This window comes from Pelophylax lessonae, assembly GCF_965119305.1.
Source record: "Pelophylax lessonae genome assembly, chromosome: 8".
Classification (NCBI taxonomy): Eukaryota; Metazoa; Chordata; class Amphibia; order Anura; family Ranidae; genus Pelophylax; species Pelophylax lessonae.
This window is the reverse complement of record NC_138775.1, coordinates 206,106,753-206,127,298: the sequence shown is the minus strand read 5'-3', so window position 1 is coordinate 206,127,298 and position 20,546 is coordinate 206,106,753. Positions and strand designations below refer to the sequence as shown.

The 20,546-nt window shown below is 41.8% G+C and overlaps 1 protein-coding gene across 1 annotated transcript in view; it reads left to right on the top strand.

The window, feature by feature from the left end:
• Positions 1-20,546, top strand: part of LOC309561730 (calcium-activated chloride channel regulator 1-like) — a gene marked incomplete at its 3' end in the record, with an annotated part of 83,028 nt that overhangs the window by 1,552 nt on the left and 60,930 nt on the right. Inside the window, exons 2-4 of the mRNA XM_082265723.1 lie at positions 2,019-2,156; positions 4,035-4,185; positions 13,275-13,383. Coding sequence (XP_082121849.1) covers positions 2,019-2,156; positions 4,035-4,185; positions 13,275-13,383 — 398 coding nt within the window. The remainder of the gene's footprint in view (positions 1-2,018; positions 2,157-4,034; positions 4,186-13,274; positions 13,384-20,546) is intronic.

The following is a 20,546-nucleotide window of genomic DNA, read 5'->3' as shown; positions in this document are numbered from 1 at the left end:
CTTGGCCCCACTTCCCACCCGCGGTGGTGGAACGCCAGGGCCCAGTTGCAAGAAGGACCTTTGCGACCCTGGTAGTTCTGCCACTGCTCTGAAATGTGTCAGATTGGAGAATTATTGTAACTGGTGCCAAGAATCACTGCCAAGGGGGAATGATGTGTTTATAAGGTGGAAACCATATTTCTCAATTGACTGGACTGTTGTTGATCTCTGAATCTTGGGTCATTCAACCAGGTTTGAATCTTTCTATCAATTACTTTTTGATCTGTGGTGAATACTGTTGCATTACAGAAGACCACCCAAGGGCTTTTGATACTGACATAATCCAATAGTTTTCAGTTTATAAAAGTATATACATTTGTCAGGAGAACACAGGATTGTTGAGTAGCCTAAATATTTGGCATCACCCAGTCAAACTGCCTCTTTATGGTCCTTCGTATCTAAGCGGATCAGCCTTGGCATCACAGGTAGACTCTTTATCTAGAACTTCAATGTTATCAAATTTTATAGCTAAATAAATAGATACTCAGTCCAGATTCATATGTACCTGTGTTCTCTGGCTTAAAGTGTTAGGAGAAAATATTCTTGTAATAAACATGATCCTCATTATTTCTTTTAAACAACCATGAATAACTGAGCTTAACATTGGGCAATGCTTTGTTTTATTGGTGAAAATGTGGATCATATCCTCTGTTTTATTTGGATAGACTTTAACCACTTGCCGACTGGGCCATAGACAAAAGACGTCCTTGGTCAGAATTGGAATACCAGTGTTATGGCTGCCGCAATACCCCAGTATTGTTTTTTTAAACCGGCAATTCTCTAACCAATAAAAGTGGTCCGAGCAGTTGATTTACCACTAGATTACTTTTAGAATGTGGTTTCCGGGCTTACCTGGGCACTCAGTAGCTCCGGGAACCCATCCGGCAGTTGTGACAGCTGGTAACACAGATGAGCTTAAGAAAGATGGCCTTCACTCATTTTTATGGTCAAAGACAGGGATCTTCAGACTACAGCCCTTCAGCTGTTGTGGAACTACATGTCTCACGAGGCATTGTAAAACTCTGACATTCACAGACATGACTAGGCATAATGGGAATTGTAATTCCTGAACAACTGGAGGGTCATAGTTTGGGGACCCCTGGTCTAGGAGGACCAATGAAAACAAGGTCATGTTTTTTTTTTTTATCTAATGCTGTACATTGTAGAGGAGAGATGTGGGGTCTTATTGACCCCACATCTTTTGTAAGAGGACCTGTCACTGCTTATTTCTATCACAAGGGATGTTTATATTCCTTGTGATAGGAATACAAGTGATCAAAAACATTAATTTAAAAGGAAAGTGTAAAAATAAAAAAAGTAACTCCAAACTGGTAACCTGTAGACATTTTTAAAGTGTCTATGGAGATTTTTAAGTATCATAGTTTGCTGCCATTCCACGTGCGTCTGCAATTTTAAAGCATGACACGTTGGTTATCTATTTACTCAGCATAACACCATCCTCCATATTTTAAAAAATAGGGTTATATATTGTGTTTTAGTTTTTTAAATTAATTAAAGTGTATTCTTTCCCAAAAAATTGCGTTTGAAAAACCGCTGCACAAATATTGTGTAACAGAAAAACTTGTAAGGATCACCATTTTATTCTCTAAATTCTCTGCTAAAAAAGTATATATTGTCTGGGGGTTCTAAGTAAATTTTCTAGCAAAAATACACTGATTTATACATATATGAGAAAGTGTCAGAATTGGCATGGTTGGCAAGTGGTTAAATAAATAAATAAGACACCAGTCCGTGGTCCAGTTCTAATTGAGAGTGTCATGACTGATCTAGTGTATTGATAAAATGTATTAGGAGAACTACAGCAAGCAATCAGCACAAGAGGCATTTTAAAATATCTAGCAAACAATTCCTCACTCAGATATGCATTGGCTATAAATAATATTCAATTACTAGTTTGCACAATGTGAATTTATTTACATTGACAATAATATATGTTTACTTCTTTGTTTTTTTTCAAGAGCATGGTTAAAGAAGCATCAGATTATTTATTCACAGCAACACAAAACAGGCTGTTTATACGGAGTGTAAAAATTCTAATACCATTTACATGGCCAAAGAAAGGTTATGAAAAAGTAAGAACAGAAACATATGATAAGGTAAGAAATTATACATTTTTCGGTTTTAATACAGATGATAAGAGAGTGCTTCATTTACTGTATTTTTTGTTGACTGTACTCATTGGCATTTCTTACTGCTTTATAAGAAGGGCTCCAAAACATGAAACGTCCTCCTATCATTTCCCAAACAAGAGATTATTTCAATTACCAAAGAAAACTGCTACTTAAAGGCATTAATCCCCCCATCTCTGCGGTTTCAGGTGTTGACCGAAGGAGCTCATCAATGCTCCTCACATGAAATGAACAAACAAGTTGGCCACACTCCGATGACATCACCTTCACATATAAAGATTATTCCAGGACTAGATCACAGAAGACTCCACAAAGACCAAACCCCTCGTTGACACATTTGACCCAAAAAGGGGCTTAATCAAGGATAGGTCTAAAGATCTCTATGATAAGGCTCTTTAGGGTGAAATTTATCAGTGGGGTTTGGCCAGAGAAGACTCTTCAGTGATCTAGTCCTGGGATAATAAAATGTGAAAGCTGATTTAAAGTGTTACTAAACCCACAACAGTAAAATCCGTCTGTATATGCAGGAAAGCATGCTTGTTATATTCAATGTGGAACCTAAGGGGTTAATCCTCTGCATTGTGTAAAAAGGCTGTTTGATCCTGTATGCACAGATCCTCCTCTCCCTCCACTGACTCCACAACATGTCCAGATAAGACAGAGCCTTTGGAGTCAGGTTGCACATTCTCAGTTTGGTGTGTATTGCTAGAGAGTTTTTTTTTCTTTGCATGTGATCAGCACATGGCCAATCAGCACTGTCCAGACAGAGGGTCCAGGGTCCTGCATCCTGATAGGACAGCTCAGTGCAGCATGAAAACTCCTCCTACAAGCTTTAACTAATGCTCGGCTGGACACTGATAGAAGTCACAAGACTGCTATATACTGCTGATGAGAAAAGATATTCAGCAGTTTATATTTACTAAAACAATTGCATTTCCATATTCTGTATACTGTGGGAGACCAGATATATTTTTTCATTCCCGGGAAGTACTTTGCTTCTTTGTTAAGACAAAAACTAAAAATATTACTTCCTTACTGGGTAAGTATTTTCACAGGGGGTGAGAAGGAGACCCTGTTCTTTTTGTGCATGAGAAGTGTGGGTTCTTGGCAAACTGCTCTTTGTAAACTGATAAATAGCCCTGTGGGCTATTATTAAAAAGTACTTATATGCCATTGAGTAGAAAATGTGTCTGCTGGAGCAAGTAATTGGCTCAGCTTCAGAGAATCACCAACACAGCAAATTTTTCTAATGCTGACTTGAACACCTTTAGACTGCAAAATCATACATTCTGTTGTAAATCACTCATTTTGCTACTTTATAGAAAAGCTTTTTAAATAACAGTTCTGCTTAATGACAATGCATTGAAGGAGAATAGAATGTGCTTCATACAGTAAATGCATAGCTCTCCCATTTCATCGCTATAACAGCTCTGCTTGAGCATCTCACTGTGCTTCGACAGAGCTTCTTCCTTTGAAAAACTCTGTCAATCCAATCCACTTCTATTTACTGTACCCATGCTTCACTGCTGCTCCTCCGACCTTGGATGATTCACCTTGTTTATGATGTCATCACCTTCCTTATGTGACAGTGTTCAGGCCTGACTATTGGCCACTCAGGCCCCAGCAAAGCATTATATGGGGAGGTCACATGCACTCCCTTACCTGGAAGCATCAGGTACGGTATTTTGTAGTTGCCCTGCTGGAGCAACCAAGTGGCAGGGAAGTGTAGTGAGAATAGGTATAAATGGGTCATGGGTAAGTTTTAAATAGAGCAGAGTTTCTTTACATTTCATTGTTATGCATAATGTAATTTTTTTTATATTACCATTGTCTTGTTATCATTAGGCAGATATTATCATCGCATCATCACATGTGAAGTATGGAAATGACCCATATACATTACAGTATGGACAATGTGGTGAAAAAGGGAGATACATTCATTTCACCCCTGATTTCTTAGTAGATGACAAAGCGATACATTTTTATGGACCACGAGGTAACAATCCAATACTCATTTGTCTATCACATGTACTTGCTGCACGCTGAGAAATGTTATTGATTTAAAGTGGGTGTAAACATAATATATGAACAAAGCATATCCCTCTATAGCAGAGCTTTTTTTCAGCGGGAACACGGGGGAACGCAATTCCGGCACCTCCAGCACTGAATTTATTTTATGGCAAGGGGTACTGGTGAGGATCTATTTTTATGTGGGGGTCTGTTGTTGCTGGGTAGGTCTATTGTTGATTGTGAATATAAATATATATAAAATATTGCTGCGCCAAGTAAGCATAAAAGTGAGGATATGACCAAATCAATCAGTGATTGTATACATATAGATGAACGTATATAAATCCAGTGCAAAAAAAGAGGTTCAGTGTATAAAGTCCAAATCAGGTATTATATCAATATAGTCCCAAAATCATACAGTGCTCAACCGTGATAAATCTCTTCATCCAGAAATACAAGTGATTAAGGGTGCTTGCATGCTCCACTCAAAAAGTGCTCCCTGTGACTGGTGACACACTAGCAGCTCACCTCAAGGCTAGGCTCTTTGCAGAGCCAAAACACGCATATGAGTGATATAATTCAGTAGCCTGGTCCTCTTACAGCGATCTCCTATTCATCTCTCCAATTACATCAGCCACGATATAAGGGATAAAAAAGAGGAGATCTAGTGCTCTCTGCTTGAAAAGGGTTTATTTACGTAATAATAGGGGGAGGAGCCTATGCGTCATGCGTCATCACGCTGGAACCCGGAAGAACACTGGCAAAGACCGCTGTTTGATGTACTGTTAGTCCGCACTGCTAAGAGTGCCAAGAAATGTAAGTGCACCTCCTATTATTACGTAAATAAACCCTTTTCAAGCAGAGAGCACCAGATCTCCTCTTTTTTATCCCTTATATCGTGGCTGATGTAATTGGCCAATTACATCAGAGGTGTTTTGTGTTTGGCACTGATTGCTTGCTGCCTGGTACACTTTATTGCATATTCATTTATTGTTTGGTTTGCGCTGATTATTTTCTTTTTATATATTGTTGATTGTGGGTGTCTTTTTTTTTCCATAAAGATTTTTTTGAAAGTAAACAAAATTGAGCAAATATGTGGCAATACAGAAACAATATATAAGAAATGACATACACATCATATTGAGTTCCATGAAGGATTCCAGAGAAGAGCTGTGTAGATTTAAATAACCAGTAGGCGCAACAAGGTTGTACTAGTTGTAAGTGACATTACTATAGGCATGCATCCGTATGAGTTATGTTATAAAAGGAAAAGAGAAAAAACTGAACATATAAACAGGTACAACAGACGCATGTTCTTTTAACTTATCTCTAGGAGGAGAGAAGAACTTTAAAGAATCTGCATATCTCGTGAGATCTAGAAAAAAATCAAATCCCACGAGATAAGGATTATTACGGAGAAAACCTTGTAATGAGAAAAGAGAACCATTTCCATCCAAAGGCCAAATATTTTTACTTATAAGTAGATATTATGATCGGTGGGTTAAAAAGTATTTAATATGATGGAAAGGTATGGCAAACTTGTCTAAGGGAGAGAGTGTCATGAAAAGGATCTAAGGGAAATGGTGCGCTGAGGTTGTGTTTGTCAGTGGGTTAGGGTGTATTGTGTAAGAAGGTCTCTGTATCTTATAAATGTGGATAAGGGGGGGGGGGATAAATTGGAGGCATGAAGGGGGATTTAAGAGAGAATAAAAAAGGGAGGGGGGAGGAAGGAAGAAAAAAAAAAAGCTGGGGGGGGGGGGGGATCCATCTTTGGAATGTGGAGTAGAAGATATCCGGTAGGGAAGTAGGTGAAAGAATATATTCGTCATTAATTTAGGAATAAGGGCCGGTTCACATTTCTGCAATCACAGAGATCGCATGTAATTCGGAGCGCACTGCTCCTAAAATTACATGCGATCTCTGTGCGGTGCAAATTCAGCCATACAGTTTGTATGGCTGAATTTGTACCGCAATTGCACCCAACACGCACAGGACCATTTTTCGGTCCGCAGCAGAATCGGATTGCATGGTGGTTCACACTAGTGCGATCTGATTCTGTGCGAACTTACAGATCGCACTGCGATATGCGATCTGTTCTGGGGGTGTCGTTAAATTTTAATTGACACCCCCAGCGTATCACATATGGCAGTGTGAACTGCCAGGGGTGCAGATGCGATGCGGGAACACGCTGTATATTCGCAGCGTTCCCGCATCGCAGAAATGTGAACCGCCACTTAAAGTCTATTAATGTTGGGGGCTATTTGTACGCTGGAAGAGAGAAGTAATCGGGTTTTGATATTCAGCACAGTTGTTTGAAAGTGATTCGAACAGGCCCATTTGGTTGAAAAATTTTTAGGGGTGCCACAAGCTAAACTGATCAAGCGCTCCATTTCTGCAATTTTACTGATCCTCATTAACCAATCCTTAATAGAAGGAATGTGCGAGGTGCCCCAGTGAGGCGGAATACATTGCTTGGCAGCATTGACCATGTGCATGGCTAGTGATTTGAAGTAGACGTTCTGAGGTAAATTGGAGTGGTGTAGAAGAAATTGTGCAGGGATAGATAAACTTAAAGTTATTTGTGGGGATCTGGGCAATGATGCAGTTAACTTCGGTCCAGAAGGTTTGGATGCCTGGACACGACCACCAGATATGCAGTAAAGTCCCACAATTGGTTTGACATCTCCAGTACATTTCTGGTAAATGTGGGAAAAGTTTGTGTAGTAGGATAGGAGTTCAGTACCATCGAGCCTGAAATGTATACCTGTTTTTTATGTATGCATGTACCCCTTTATGTATGCTTCAGTGTATTTGTTCTGAGTTCTTTGTGGAAAGGGAAATAGAGAGATCCTTTTCCCATGCTGCACAGGCTAAACCTGAGTTGGAAGGTGTGTCGTCAAATAGGAGAGAATGCATGGTTGATATGAGGTGGCGTTGGGGGGCTGTTCCTGGAGCATAGGGTTTTCAAGGGCGTCAGTGGTCTGGAAACTGAGAATTTTCTATCTAGGGAGCGTATGTAGTGTGAAAGCAAAATATAGGTACAGGGGGGAATGGAAAGCTCCTCCAGGCTAGAGGGAAGGTTTTCACGTGATAGAAATTTGCCTTGTGCGAAAAAGTGGTGTACAAATACATTTTCGTATGGGCAGCTTTCGGCTAAAAATTGACTATGTGCGCTGGGAGGAAAATCCGGATTGAGGTGAATAGGGGACAGTGGGCCAGGGATAGATGATATAGAAGTGGATTTGCATTGATCTTGTAAGCAACGGATAGTTGGGCCAATCAATGGATGAAGGCGAATGTCAGTAGGAATTTGGTTTGGAGGTATGAAAGGCAGGGATTTTAGAGAGAGTGAGGAAAAAGAAGCCTCAAGTGTCACCAATTCTTTAAGTTTATTTTGTACGTTCCAGTCCAGGATACTGGAAAGATGACAGGCTCAATAATCATTTTTTAAATCTGGTAGGCCAATTCCTCCTTTGTGTTTGGGAAGGGATAGTTGGTTATAGCATATTCTGGATCTTCCGTTTTCCCACAAAAATGTAGTGCATAAGCTTTTATCAGTGCAGAAGAGGGCTCAGGGTATCTGAATTAGAGTAGAGATCTTTTAGTCAGTGGGAGAGTTGGATGCCTAAATAAGTTATAGCATCCTCTTTCCATTTGAAGGGAAAGTTTTCCTGGCATTGAGTCACTGTTTGTGGCGGTAGAGAAATATTGAGAGCATAGGATTTGGTGAAATTGATCTTAAGGTTGGAGATAGTCTCAAATTGGCAGAATTCAGCTAATAAGACAGGGAGTGATACATGGGGTTATCAGCCACAAAGGCGGCCAGCTTGTATTCCTTATAGGGGGAAAGTTTCCGCGCTATTGGAGGAAATTAAGTAAATAAATGACTGCAGCCTACCTCAAAAATATAGATAACTATATTTGGTAAATGTGAGGAAAGGGGAGGTAATATGGCGCTGTCAGGCTAATAAATAGGAAAAAATAAATAAATATGTCTTAAAGTGCACTGGTGATAGGTGAATAAAAATCAAAATATATAAAACTTCATATGGTGAATCCTTAAAAAGTGTAAATAAGTTTGAAGAATTTAGTAAAAAAATGTGTATCTATATAATGATAAATAGATAGGAAAATTAAGATATAAGTGATAAATTATTAAAAATCAATGTGTAATCTTAAAAATATATGTATGACTATATAAAAGAATTATAAAGTGGTGTTATAAATATCCTCCATATATACTTAAAGTGCTAATTAATCAGATATATATTGTGCTAGTGGGCCAAACAATAAATAACTTTGTATAAATCTGTGCACATACAAATCATAAATAGTGTCCCAACAGTTTAAATAGCATAAATAAATAAATAAATATAAAGCGAATATATAGGAAAATTGTCCATATAAATAGCCAAATATTAAATGGTGCTACAAATATAATTGAGTCCCAAGAAGGGTGATGGAGCAGGGATTTGACAGGATAAAATGGATTACAGGACTTCCAGACTGATGGGGGTGCTCAATACAGGAATCAGTGCTCCCCTCCTATTATTCCCGCACTCACCAGATGGTGGTACCCCCACAGGGGTAATCAGCGTTTGGGGTGACTCTCAGAGGTCCCTCCGAAGGTTGGCTAGTAATCCACTTAATCCCGACTTCGTATCTTACTCCAGGGGAAATTGATGAAAAATCCCTCCTCTTAGAGTACTCCAAAAATGTTTGAGAGATCAGAAGCCATCAGACCCAACTGTAGCCATTCTAGGTGTGCTTCTGTTTAATCCAGTAACCAGGGGAAAGAGAGCAGCTCCAATTTCCCCTGGAGTAAGATACGAAGTCGGGATTAAGTGGATTACTAGCCAACCTTCGGAGGGACCTCTGAGAGTCACCCCAAACGCTGATTACCCCTGTGGGGGTACCACCATCTGGTGAGTGCGGGAATAATAGGAGGGGAGCACTGATTCCTGTATTGAGCACCCCCATCAGTCTGGAAGTCCTGTAATCCATTTTATCCTGTCAAATCCCTGCTCCATCACCCTTCTTGGGACTCAATTATATTTGTAGCACCATTTAATATTTGGCTATTTATATGGACAATTTTCCTATATATTCGCTTTATATTTATTTATTTATTTATGCTATTTAAACTGTTGGGACACTATTTATGATTTGTATGTGCACAGATTTATACAAAGTTATTTATTGTTTGGCCCACTAGCACAATATATATCTGATTAATTAGCACTTTAAGTATATATGGAGGATATTTATAACACCACTTTATAATTCTTTTATATAGTCATACATATATTTTTAAGATTACACATTGATTTTTAATAATTTATCACTTATATCTTAATTTTCCTATCTATTTATCATTATATAGATACACATTTTTTTACTAAATTCTTCAAACTTATTTACACTTTTTAAGGATTCACCATATGAAGTTTTATATATTTTGATTTTTATTCACCTATCACCAGTGCACTTTAAGACATATTTATTTATTTTTTCCTATTTATTAGCCTGACAGCGCCATATTACCTCCCCTTTCCTCACAGCTTGTATTCCTTGATAGAGGTGCGCACTCCTCGAATATCCAGCTTAGTTCTAATGCTATGAAGGAAGGGTTCTAGGATTAGAACAAAAAGGACGGGAAGTAGAGGGCAGCCCTGTCTTGTACCATTATAGATGGGGAAGGCATCTGACAGGAATCCGTTTACGCAGACCTTTGCCATGGGGCAAGCATAGTGAGACATAATAAGGTTAAGTAGGCAAATGGTCAGTCCCATAGTCCTCAACACTGCTTATATGTAGTTCCAGGAAACCCTGTCATACGCCTTCTCCGCAACTAGAGGCAAGAAAAATCCCTTTTGGCTTGAGGAAGTCAATAGGTGGTGCAAATTGATGGCTTTTATGGTATTATCCCTAGCTTCTCTGCCAGGGACAAATCCCACCTGATTTTGAGCAAAAAGAGATGGAAGTAGGGGGAGTTGATTGGCTATGATTTTCGCCAAAATCTTGATATCAACATTTAATAGAGAAATTGGCCTATAATCAGCTTTCTGGGTTGGATCCTTCCCTTCTTTGGGTAGAACAGAGATGTGTGCTTCTAACAATCACGGGGAAAGGGTAAAAGAGGTGGATAAAGAGTTGAAGGCTTTAAGAATTGTGGAAGCTAAAGACCCTGAGAAGGTCTAGTAGTATACCGCCGATTGGTCATCAGGATCAGGACTTTTACCCGGTTTCAATTGTTTTATTGTGAAGTCCCATTCTTGCAATGAAAGTGGAAGATCTAGTTTAGTGGCTGAATCGTCGGAGATGGATTTGGAATAGTGTTTTTCTAAGAATTGTTGTAGGAGAACTGTCTCGTTGTTCGTATCAGGTGTCTATCTTTCTGTTGCTGAAAGGTTATATAGAGCAGAGTAAAAGCATTCGAATTCTTGCGCTATAGCTGGGTTGCTTTTTAGGGTGGAACCAGTTGCAGTTTTTAGTTGATGGACTAGCTTTGGCTCTTTTGGAGCGTTAAGCTTGAGCTAGTAAGTGCCCACATTTGTTACCATGCTCATAAAAGATCTTTTGAGAAAGAGTATAGTTCTTTCTGAGTTTTCATCCTAGTTCTTCTAAGAGGAGCTTACAAGCTTCAAGAGGATCTTGATAGGCTTGTTGTGCTAAGGTTCCGCTAAAGACAACAAATAGAAACTGAGAATTCACACATATTACAAACATTACAGGGATTATTTGTGACTTTGGATAAATACTAAACTAACTGCAAAATTCTTTATAAATAGATTCCTTAAAGTGGAACTATGAGCAAAAAAATAAATATGGCATATATGTCGCAGTCTGTCACTAGCACTACCACAGCAGCAGTTGTTATTTTCTGAGTCCCCCAGTACAACAATGTTATTACCTGTTACATGGAAGGGGGTAGGGGGGCTTTGGTGTTGCTTTTTCATACTTGATTATATGTATGTAGCACCCTCTAGTGTGTGCTAGATGTAGAACAGGTTTTGTAGTGTAGATTTGTTAGTGTAGAAAAATTTCATTTAGCTCAGGGCTAAGCCTGAGCATGTGAATCTGGGTCAGGATTCAGTGAGTCAGGGGCTGGATGATTCATCCTGACAGCCCCTCTGGTGCATCCCCCTGGTCTAGACAGTTGTAGAAACTGGAAATTAGGAGGAACTCCCTGGAATATTTACGAGGGCCTCAGCCAATCCCCAGTAAAGGGCTGGCAAGGGGCAAGGCTTACCTCTTAAATAGGCATGAGCCATGCTAGCAGGGCAGTCTGGTGGAAGATGGAGATATACTGCTGTAGAGGTTGTCGGTGGCCCTCTGGGGTGTCCCCTGGTCTGGGGGGGGGGGGGTGACCTTGGGCCGGTTGGTAGAAGGATCCAGCCACAACATACGGAGGAATCCCTTCCTGGAGGCACAGAATTAAGAGAGAGGACAGCATATGTAAGAGCAGCACTACTCGGGACTTACAAGGGGGAAGACTGCCACATGTAGTCAGTTCTCCCTGAAGACAGTGGTGTGCCAAGTCTTCATTCCTTTCCTGGGAAATCTCCTGCAGAGTCAGCCAGGTGGGCTGTGAGTTTCAGTCTTGAGGACTGTGGAGGAAACTTAGCCTTGGGGGCCAGTGAAAGGAGCAGCTGCAGCCAGGTCGGTTGGCAGTGCCTAAAGGGGTGATGCTGGGACCAGTAACCACAGGAGGGAAAGTGCAAGCTGATCACTGTGTTCTGCTACACAAGGGGCTTCAATTCCTGCCTGCAAAGGGCCCTTGCTAAATCTGACTGTGCCTGTCAGATCATTACAGTGATTCAGCTGGAGTCTGCAAATAAGTAAAGTGCAGGAGGCTTGTTAGGGAGACTATATATAGACTGTATATAGACTGTGTATAGGAAGATGTACCTGAAGTGTTGCCAAAGTTTTGTTGCTGAAGTCAAGTGGGCATCCCATAATTTCCCATCCCCATCCAAGTTATTAACTCTTAATAAACCACAAAAACAACGTAATAGACTGTTCTCTGTCTCTGGAGTGCTTGTGAAGATTTTGTGTGCCTGGCTGTGCAGGGTGGGGATCCCGGTTAAACTGCGGCTCCTCAGTGGGTGCGCTACATGTATATTTTTTATTTTGCCTATTGTTACACTTTTTTAGGGAATCCAGTACTTAGAAAAATATAAAAGTTATAATTGCTCCCCTCCTTGTGAAATCAGTAGTTTTCTGGCTATCTGTGGCTTCAGTACAATTAGAGTGACTGACCTGGAACAAGCATGCAGCCAGCCAGTGAGGTCATAAGTTAATTTTTTTTTCCAGGTCAGCAACTTGAATTCACACTATTAGTATGATGGCCATGAAAGGTCAGTAAAGGTAAACCAATATATCTTTACTAAAGGTTTCCTTTAATCTTAAAGAATGAATGCAGTATCTTTGCAACTATTTTATTTTTATTTAAATTCCTAATACATGCAGGGACACTGTGAACATAAAAGTGGTTGTAGATCTCTGACATGAAACATGTGAATCATGAAGAAAACCCATCCCACTATAGTGTGTGCTTGGCTCAATCCAGAGCAGTAAGTGTCATTTCTCTCTGCTGCCTCGTTTCTCTTCTATCTACATGAGTCACTTCTGAGAAGTTTGCCCGATGCCATGTGCAAAAAGGTGGGGAGCACTACAGCACACAGCCTGTGATTGACAGCTTCAACTCCGTTCCTGTGTGCAGGGGGGTGTGTCCCTTTCCTCCAGTCAGCTCTTACTGTGCAGAGTGTAACTTCAACTCCCCATCCCCCTGCTTTCCAAAAGCTCACACAAGCTGTATAAATTCCTCACTTTACATGGCTGTAGAAAAAATTGCTATAGATAAACAGGTACAACGTATAGTATGTAGGAGGATTAGTTTTGTCTCTGTGCATCACCTGAGGCCAATTTCTTCATTGGGTATATGTGAGGGTTTACAATCTGATACAAAAAGATAAATATGGTCATGTGCAAATTGAAATAGTGTTTTTTTTATGTTTTTCTGTAAATTTTAAATAATAAAGTTACCCTAACACTATTCTCTTGTGTCTGCAGGAAGAGTGTTTGTCCATGAATGGGCTCATTTAAGATGGGGTGTCTTTGATGAATATAATGATGGCGTTCCATTTTACATTTCAAGTGGTCTTACAATAGAATCTACAAGGTAAATATAAGATATCCAACATTTATTCCTTATTAAACTGTATATCATCACCATATATTTCTCTGTATACTCCCACTGTGTATATTTTTAGGATAAACCCAGGGGTTTGATATCCTTAACAAGTTTTCTATTTTTGAGGATTTTGTGAACCATTTATCATTTATAACTGCTTTTAAAACCACTATTTAGTTTAACTTAAAGCTCAACTCTGGGAAATTTTAAATTGGTATTAAACCAAAAAGCAAACATATATTATATTTCAGCTTTCCAGTTCTTAGATGTAATGGCTTCATTTTTTTTTGCAAATTTTCTTTTTTGGGCTTTCTTTCTTTTACCCAGTGATCTAGCCAATAATTCTGTTGTTTTTCAACAGAACAAACTGTCCTGTAGGTGTAGAAGTTAGAGGATTGAGACAAACCATTTACCACTAACAGGGGGTGCTTAAAATAATCAGCTTTTATTTTATTTTTAATGTATTCAATTTATTTATGTAAAACCTTTACCCCCAAAAGAACTGCTTTTAAAGTGTGAACTGGAGTTTGGTTTTAGTGTGTTAGTATATCCAAATCTGCTAATGCATCTAACACTCCCTTACTCACAGACTGACAATGCTGCTTTCCAAAGGTGTCTCTGTTGCTCCTTTAAATGGACAAATTACCAGGTGAAGACAGAGGGAAAAAAAGCCTAAAAAAAAACAAAAAAAAAAAAACAAGGCAGCCACCACATTTGATTGGTAGGCTGCAATATATTACATTTTTGGTTTTGGGTTAATACCACTTTAATATTTTCCCTTCCAGTGGGACCACACCTGCACTGCAAGGGTAATTCTTTGTTTAGATCTAGGGAATAGTGATGTACCGAACTGTTCGCCGGCGGACAGTTCCTGGCGAACTTAGCATGTTCGCGTTCGCCGCTGCGGGCGAACATATGCGATGTTCGGTCCGCCTCCTATATATCATCATTGAGGCAAACTTTGACCCTGAACCTCACAGTCAGCAGACACATTCCAGGCCAATCAGCATACCTCCCTCCCACACCCTCCCACCTCCTATAAATAAGCAAGGGCAGCATCCATCTTAGATCGTTTCTGAAGCAGTGTGTTACTGAGAGCAGGGAAAGTGCTGCTGCTGCTGTTATAGCTAGGGACAGTTAGTCAGTGTTCCCGGTCTTGTTGTTAGCCAGTGTTCTTGGTACACTCCTGCTGTAAGGACAGCACCCCAAAAAGCCCTTCCTAGGGCTGGTATTTGAGGTTTTTTTTTTTGGATATATATATATATATATATATATATATTAGGGATGCACCGAATATTCGGCGGCCGAACATTATTCGGCCGAAAATAGAAAAAATAGCACTTTCGGTGTTCGGCCGAATAAGTCAAAAGGCCGAATAATTTTGTGCCGAACAATAGGGCTGAACGATATCGTTCTGTGGCCGTAGGCGATATTCATATCGCCGAGGTCACGATATTTACAGGGGGAAGGGACTCAGAGGAGGACTCACAGACTTCCGTGTTAGGCAGGGGAAGCCGGGACACTTCAGCGGTGAGCATACATACATTACTCACTCGTGCACTGCAGCCTGCCCCACACATTCAGTGAGTCTTACTCTCCTCCCTAGTTTTTTCAATGGCACATTCAGGAAGCCAATCACGCCGTGATTAGCTGCACAGCGAACCAATCACGCGTGCCTGCACACCTGATTGGTTCCGCTGTGCCGCTACTCACGGCGTGATTGGCTTCCTGAATGTGCCATTGAAAAAACTAGGGAGGAGAGTAAGACTCACTGAATGTGTGGGGCGGGCTGCAGTGCACGAGTGAGTAATGTATGTATGCGGCTGTGCTCCTTTCCAGGCTCCTACTAGTCCACCTCCAGCCTCCTACTACCACCACTATGAGGACTGTCTGTCACTGTATAATCTGATCGAGTCCACACTGACACTGACTGACTGTCACTGAGTAATTGATGTTACCACATTAACCCTGACCTGCCCAGTGCCCTGTATCTGCAATTAAAATTTACAAGGCTGCCTGCATGCTTCCTGATTTCCATTCCCAGCATCCTTCCCAATCCCTACAGTGTCACTAACATTAACCCTATGGTACAAGGCTGCAGTGTGCACTGAATCCCATTCCCTACAGTAACATTTAGAGAGAGAGACATGAGAGGACAAGAGAGAGAGAGAGAGAGACATGAGAGGACAAGAGAGAGAGAGACATGAGAGGACAAGAGAGAGGACAAAAAATTGGCAAAATAAATGGAAAAAATGTGAAACACCGCGTTCGGTATTCGGCCTTCGGCCAAACATTTCATTATTATTCGGCTTCGGCCAAGAATTTAATTTCGGTGCATCCCTAATATATATATATATATATATATATATATATATATATATATATCTATTGTCCCCAAAAAGCCCTGTTTAGGGCTGGTATTTGTGTAATTTTTTTTGTTCTGTGATATATATATATATATATATATATATATATATATATATTGTCCCCAAAAGCCCTTTTGAGGGCTGGTATTTGTGTAATTTTTTTTTTGTTCTGTGATATATATATCTATTGTCCCCAAAAGCCCTTTTGAGGGCTGGTATTTGAGTATTTTATATATATATATATATATATATATATATATATCTATTGTGCACTGCAGTTACCTGCCCGCTGTGTGTGAGAGGCCACAGACCCACCACAGACTGTACTGTGTGCACACCACACTCATTTCGGGTGGCACAGGCACAGTACCTTGCATTTTAAAAAATATTTTTTTTCCTCTGTCATAATTGCAGTGAGTGCTGTGTCAGGTCCACAGAGTGTACTGTACCCACTGCAGTGCACTGCCCACCACTTTTATATATACGGTGGCACAGCATCTTGTTGCAAATTGAAAAAAAATATATATTTTTTATTATTGCAGTTGCCTGGGCTGCCAGTGACTGTCAGGTCCACAGAGTGTATTGTGCCCACTGCAGTGCCACTGCGTGCCCACCCACCACTGATATATATACGGTGGCACAGCAGCTTGCAAATTAAAAATATATATATATTTTTTATAATTGCAGTTGCCTGGGTGCCAGTGACTGTCAGGTCCACAGAGTGTACTGTGCCCACTGCAGTGCCACTGCCCACCCACCACTAATATATACGGTGGCAGGCATGACTTTTTTTGGATTAGTGTCTGGGGGGGTCTAAAAAGCGTACCTGTGAAGTTTCAGCTCTGTAGCATGTCCAGAACCAGAAAAAAAAGATCATATAGGTGTAAAAGGGGTTCCCACCATCCCTGCTCTACTGATAGAGAGCCAATTATTGAAAAAAAAAAAACTTAAAAAAAAATTCCTTTGAATTTAGTGTCTGGTGGGTCTAAAAGGTGTGCCTGTGAAGTTTCAGCTCTGTAGCATGCCCAGAACCAGAAAAAAAAGATCATTATAAAAAACGGAAAATTCCTATCATACTTACCGTAATTTTCCTTTCCTGGTGGTCTCCATGGCAGCCTACGTGTGGGTTAACCCCGCCTCCTCTCCAATGGTATAGGACCCCCCTCTATAAATTTCAGCTTGCAGGCACAGCCAGTGTTCCATATCTTAGCCGAATCCAAGACCAGAGGGTGGGAACTCCGGCTGCCATGGAGACCACCAGGAAAGGAAAATTACGGTAAGTATGATAGGAATTTTCCGTTTTCCTGGCAGTCTCCATGGCAGCCTACGTGTGGGAAATAACTAGCCCAAACCACACGGGTGGGAATGTTTCAAATCAAATTTTACTTCAAATTATTAGCAGACAAAACAGTCAAGCCAAAATTAACTGAAGATAAGGAGGCTGGCTCCACACAATAATGTGTCATGAACGTATTTACAGAAGACCATGAAGCTGCTCTGCAGACTACTTCTGGTGCAACATGATGTGAAGCCGCCCAGGACGTTGAGATGCTTCTCGTCGAGTGGGCTGTCACCGCCTCCGGAGGAGCCAAACCCTCTACACAGTAAGCTCGCTGAATGGCAGACACAATCCAGGCCGCAATGGACCTTGACGAGGCCCGTTTCCCTCTATTCTTGCCTGAGAAAAGGACGAAGAGATTATCCGATTGTCTGAAAGAAGACGTTGACTGGAGATATTCCATAAGAGTTTTCCCTACATCCAAGGGATGAGGTTCATTATCCTCTGAAGAACGAAAGGTAGGAAGTACAATCTCCTGGTTCTCATGAAAAACCGATGATACCTTCGGATTGGAATTGAGCATCGGAATTAGGACTACTCGGTCCGGGAAAAACGTGAGAAAAGGTTCTTTATAACCAAGAGAACTAATCTCAGAAACTCTTTTAGCTGAAGTGATTGCTACTAAAAAGGCTGTTTTAATGGTAAGATCTTTAATGGAGTCCGACAAACTAGATCTTGAAAGGACCTTGGCTTCCTCTGAGGTCTGAGTCTGACCGCACCTTTGAAGAATTGTTGTATGAGTATATGCTTGGCCCAGGAGAACCCTGAGAACACCGATAAGGCTGATATTTGCACCCTGAGAGTCCCAACTGATAGGGACTTATCCAGACCTGCTTGAAGGAACTTCAGGACTTCTTGAACTCCGAAATTCAGGGAATGATTTCCCTCCGGGTACGTGAATTCCAAGAATCTAGACCAGACTCTACAGTAAACTCTGTTCGTGCTAGGTCTCCTAGAGTTCATTAAAGTAGGGATTGCCCCAGGAGGGCATCCGAGTGACTCCAACCTCTCCCTCTCAAGAACCAGACCGTTAACCTGAGCAAGGCGGGGCAGGGGTGTAATGTTGTTCCCTGCGAGAGAAGGTCTGGTTTGATGGGCAGGGGAATCGGGCTCCGATAGCTGAGTTGCAGGAGAAGTGGGAACCAGGGCCTGTTCGGCCAGTGAGGGGCTACCATGACGATCTCCACATCTTCCGCTTGGAGTCTCTGAAGAAATCTGAGGATGATGGGAAATGGGGGAAAAGCATATGCCCTGCTGAATTCCCATCTGTCGGTCAGAGCATCCGTTCCGCATGCTTGGTGACACTTGCTGCGTGTGAAGTACCGGACTAGCTTGTGGTTGCATGGAGATGCAAACAGGTCTACTTCTGGTGAGACCCCTAGGGACAGAATCCACTTGAATGAGTCTATGTGGAGAGACCACTCGTTGTGATTCAACTGAACTCTGGAAAGGAAATCTGCCTGAACATTCTGTGGCCCCGGAATGTAGGCCGCCGAGATGTTGGACAGATGGGCTTGGGCCCATGTCATGATTGGGTCTACTTCTTGAAGAAGGGAGAGACTCCTGGTACCGCCCTGTCTTTTCACATAAGCCACTGCCGTGGTGTTGTCCATTCGAAGAAGTACGGATTTGCCTTCTATTAGATGATGGAAAGCTTGAAGAGCTAGAAAAGCCGCACGAAGCTCCAGGACGTTGGAAACCGGGGAGTGGGCTTGCGGGGGCCATTTCCCTTGAGCCACCTCTGTCATGCAATGGGCTCCCCAGCCAGAGTTGCTGGCGTCGGTTGTAATGATGACCCATGTGATGGGGACTAGAGAATGGCAATTGAGCAGGTTCTTGCGTTGGAGCCACCAAAATAAGCTGCTCCTCATGCTGTGGGAAATAAAGATATGCTGATCGTGATCTTCCGGATTCCACTGCCGAAGGAAGCCCCTCTGAAAGGGCCGCATTCGCCACAGTGCCCACTTGACCATAGGGGCCGTCGAAACCATTGTGCCGATGATCTTGAGACACTGGGATGCCGTCAGAAAAGAGGATGAGAGGGCTGGAAGGATCCTCTCCCGAACCACCGGGATTTTCTCTAGAGGCAGAGAAAGTGTATTCTGAACGGTGTTGAATTGAGCCCCTAGATAGACCAGATGTTGAGAGGGCTCCAGATGACTTTTTTGAAGATTCAACAACCACCCGAACTCCATGAGAGTTGTAGTGACCAGGTCCCTGTGGAACAAAAGTTGATCCCGGTCTTGTGACAACAGTAGAAGATCGTCCAAGTAGTGATGTAGACGTACACCCTTTGTTCTGATTAGAGCCACCACAGCTAGAAGGACCTTGGAAAACACCCTTGGGGATGTGGACAGGCCAAAAGGAAGGCAGATGAACTGGAAGTGTTGATGTTCTACCGCGAAACGAAGGTACTTGTGGAAGTTTACTGCTATAGGCACATGGAAATACGCGTCTTTGAGATCTATTGACACTAGCCAGTCTCCTGGAAGTACTGCTTTCTGGATAGTAGATAAGGTTTCCATTTTGAACTTTTCGTTCTTGATGAACCTGTTGAGATAGGTGAGATCTATCACAGGGCGCCAGGATCCATTCTTCTTCTGTACTAGAAAGAGGGGCGAGTACACGCCTTGGAATCTTTCCTGCACGGGCACCGGAATTATTGCGCCCTGAGCTACCAAAGTGCTTACATAGTCGAGCAAAACGTTTCTTTTCTCGTCCTGAGAAGGCAAGCGAGTGGGAATAAATCTGGACACGGGATCTGTTGAGAAAGTCCATGTATGTCCTGTGGACACTGTCCTGATGGTCCAGAAGTCTGAGATTGAGGCCGCCCAGACACGCTGAAAGTGGAGCAGGCGTGCCCCCACCTGGCATGTCTGAACGGGCCCAATCTCAAAAGGACTTTGAGGTTTCTTGACCGGAAGGTGCTGAGCCTCTGACCGGCTTACGAGAGGATGCTTGGCTGCTCTTCCAATTTCTCCTGTAATCTCGCCCAGGCCTATATGAGCGGGCATCCTTTGATCGCTCTGCAAACTGCTTTCTTGGTTGCTGCTTCTTAGGGCCAAAGTGGCGCCTATCTTGGGGAAGGAGACCTGACTTTCCACCCGTCACTTTAGTAATTGCATTATCCAATTTGTTTCCAAATAAAGAGGAACCTTCAAAAGGGATTTTGCACCAAGCCTGTTTAGAGGCTGGGTCTGCCAGCCAGGGACGCAACCACAGGGCCCGTTTGGCTGTGACAGAAGCCAACATGGATCTGGATAAGAGACTTAACACATCAATGGATGCTTCTCCAAGAAACACAGAAGCTAACTTCAGTTCCTGAACAGGAGAGTTCTCTACTGCATCTTCAGACACACTTCTTAATTTTAGTTCAACATCAGAAACCCAGGTTTCCATGGCCTTAGACATGGCTGCTAGTGCTAGCACAGGTTTACAAGCCGCAC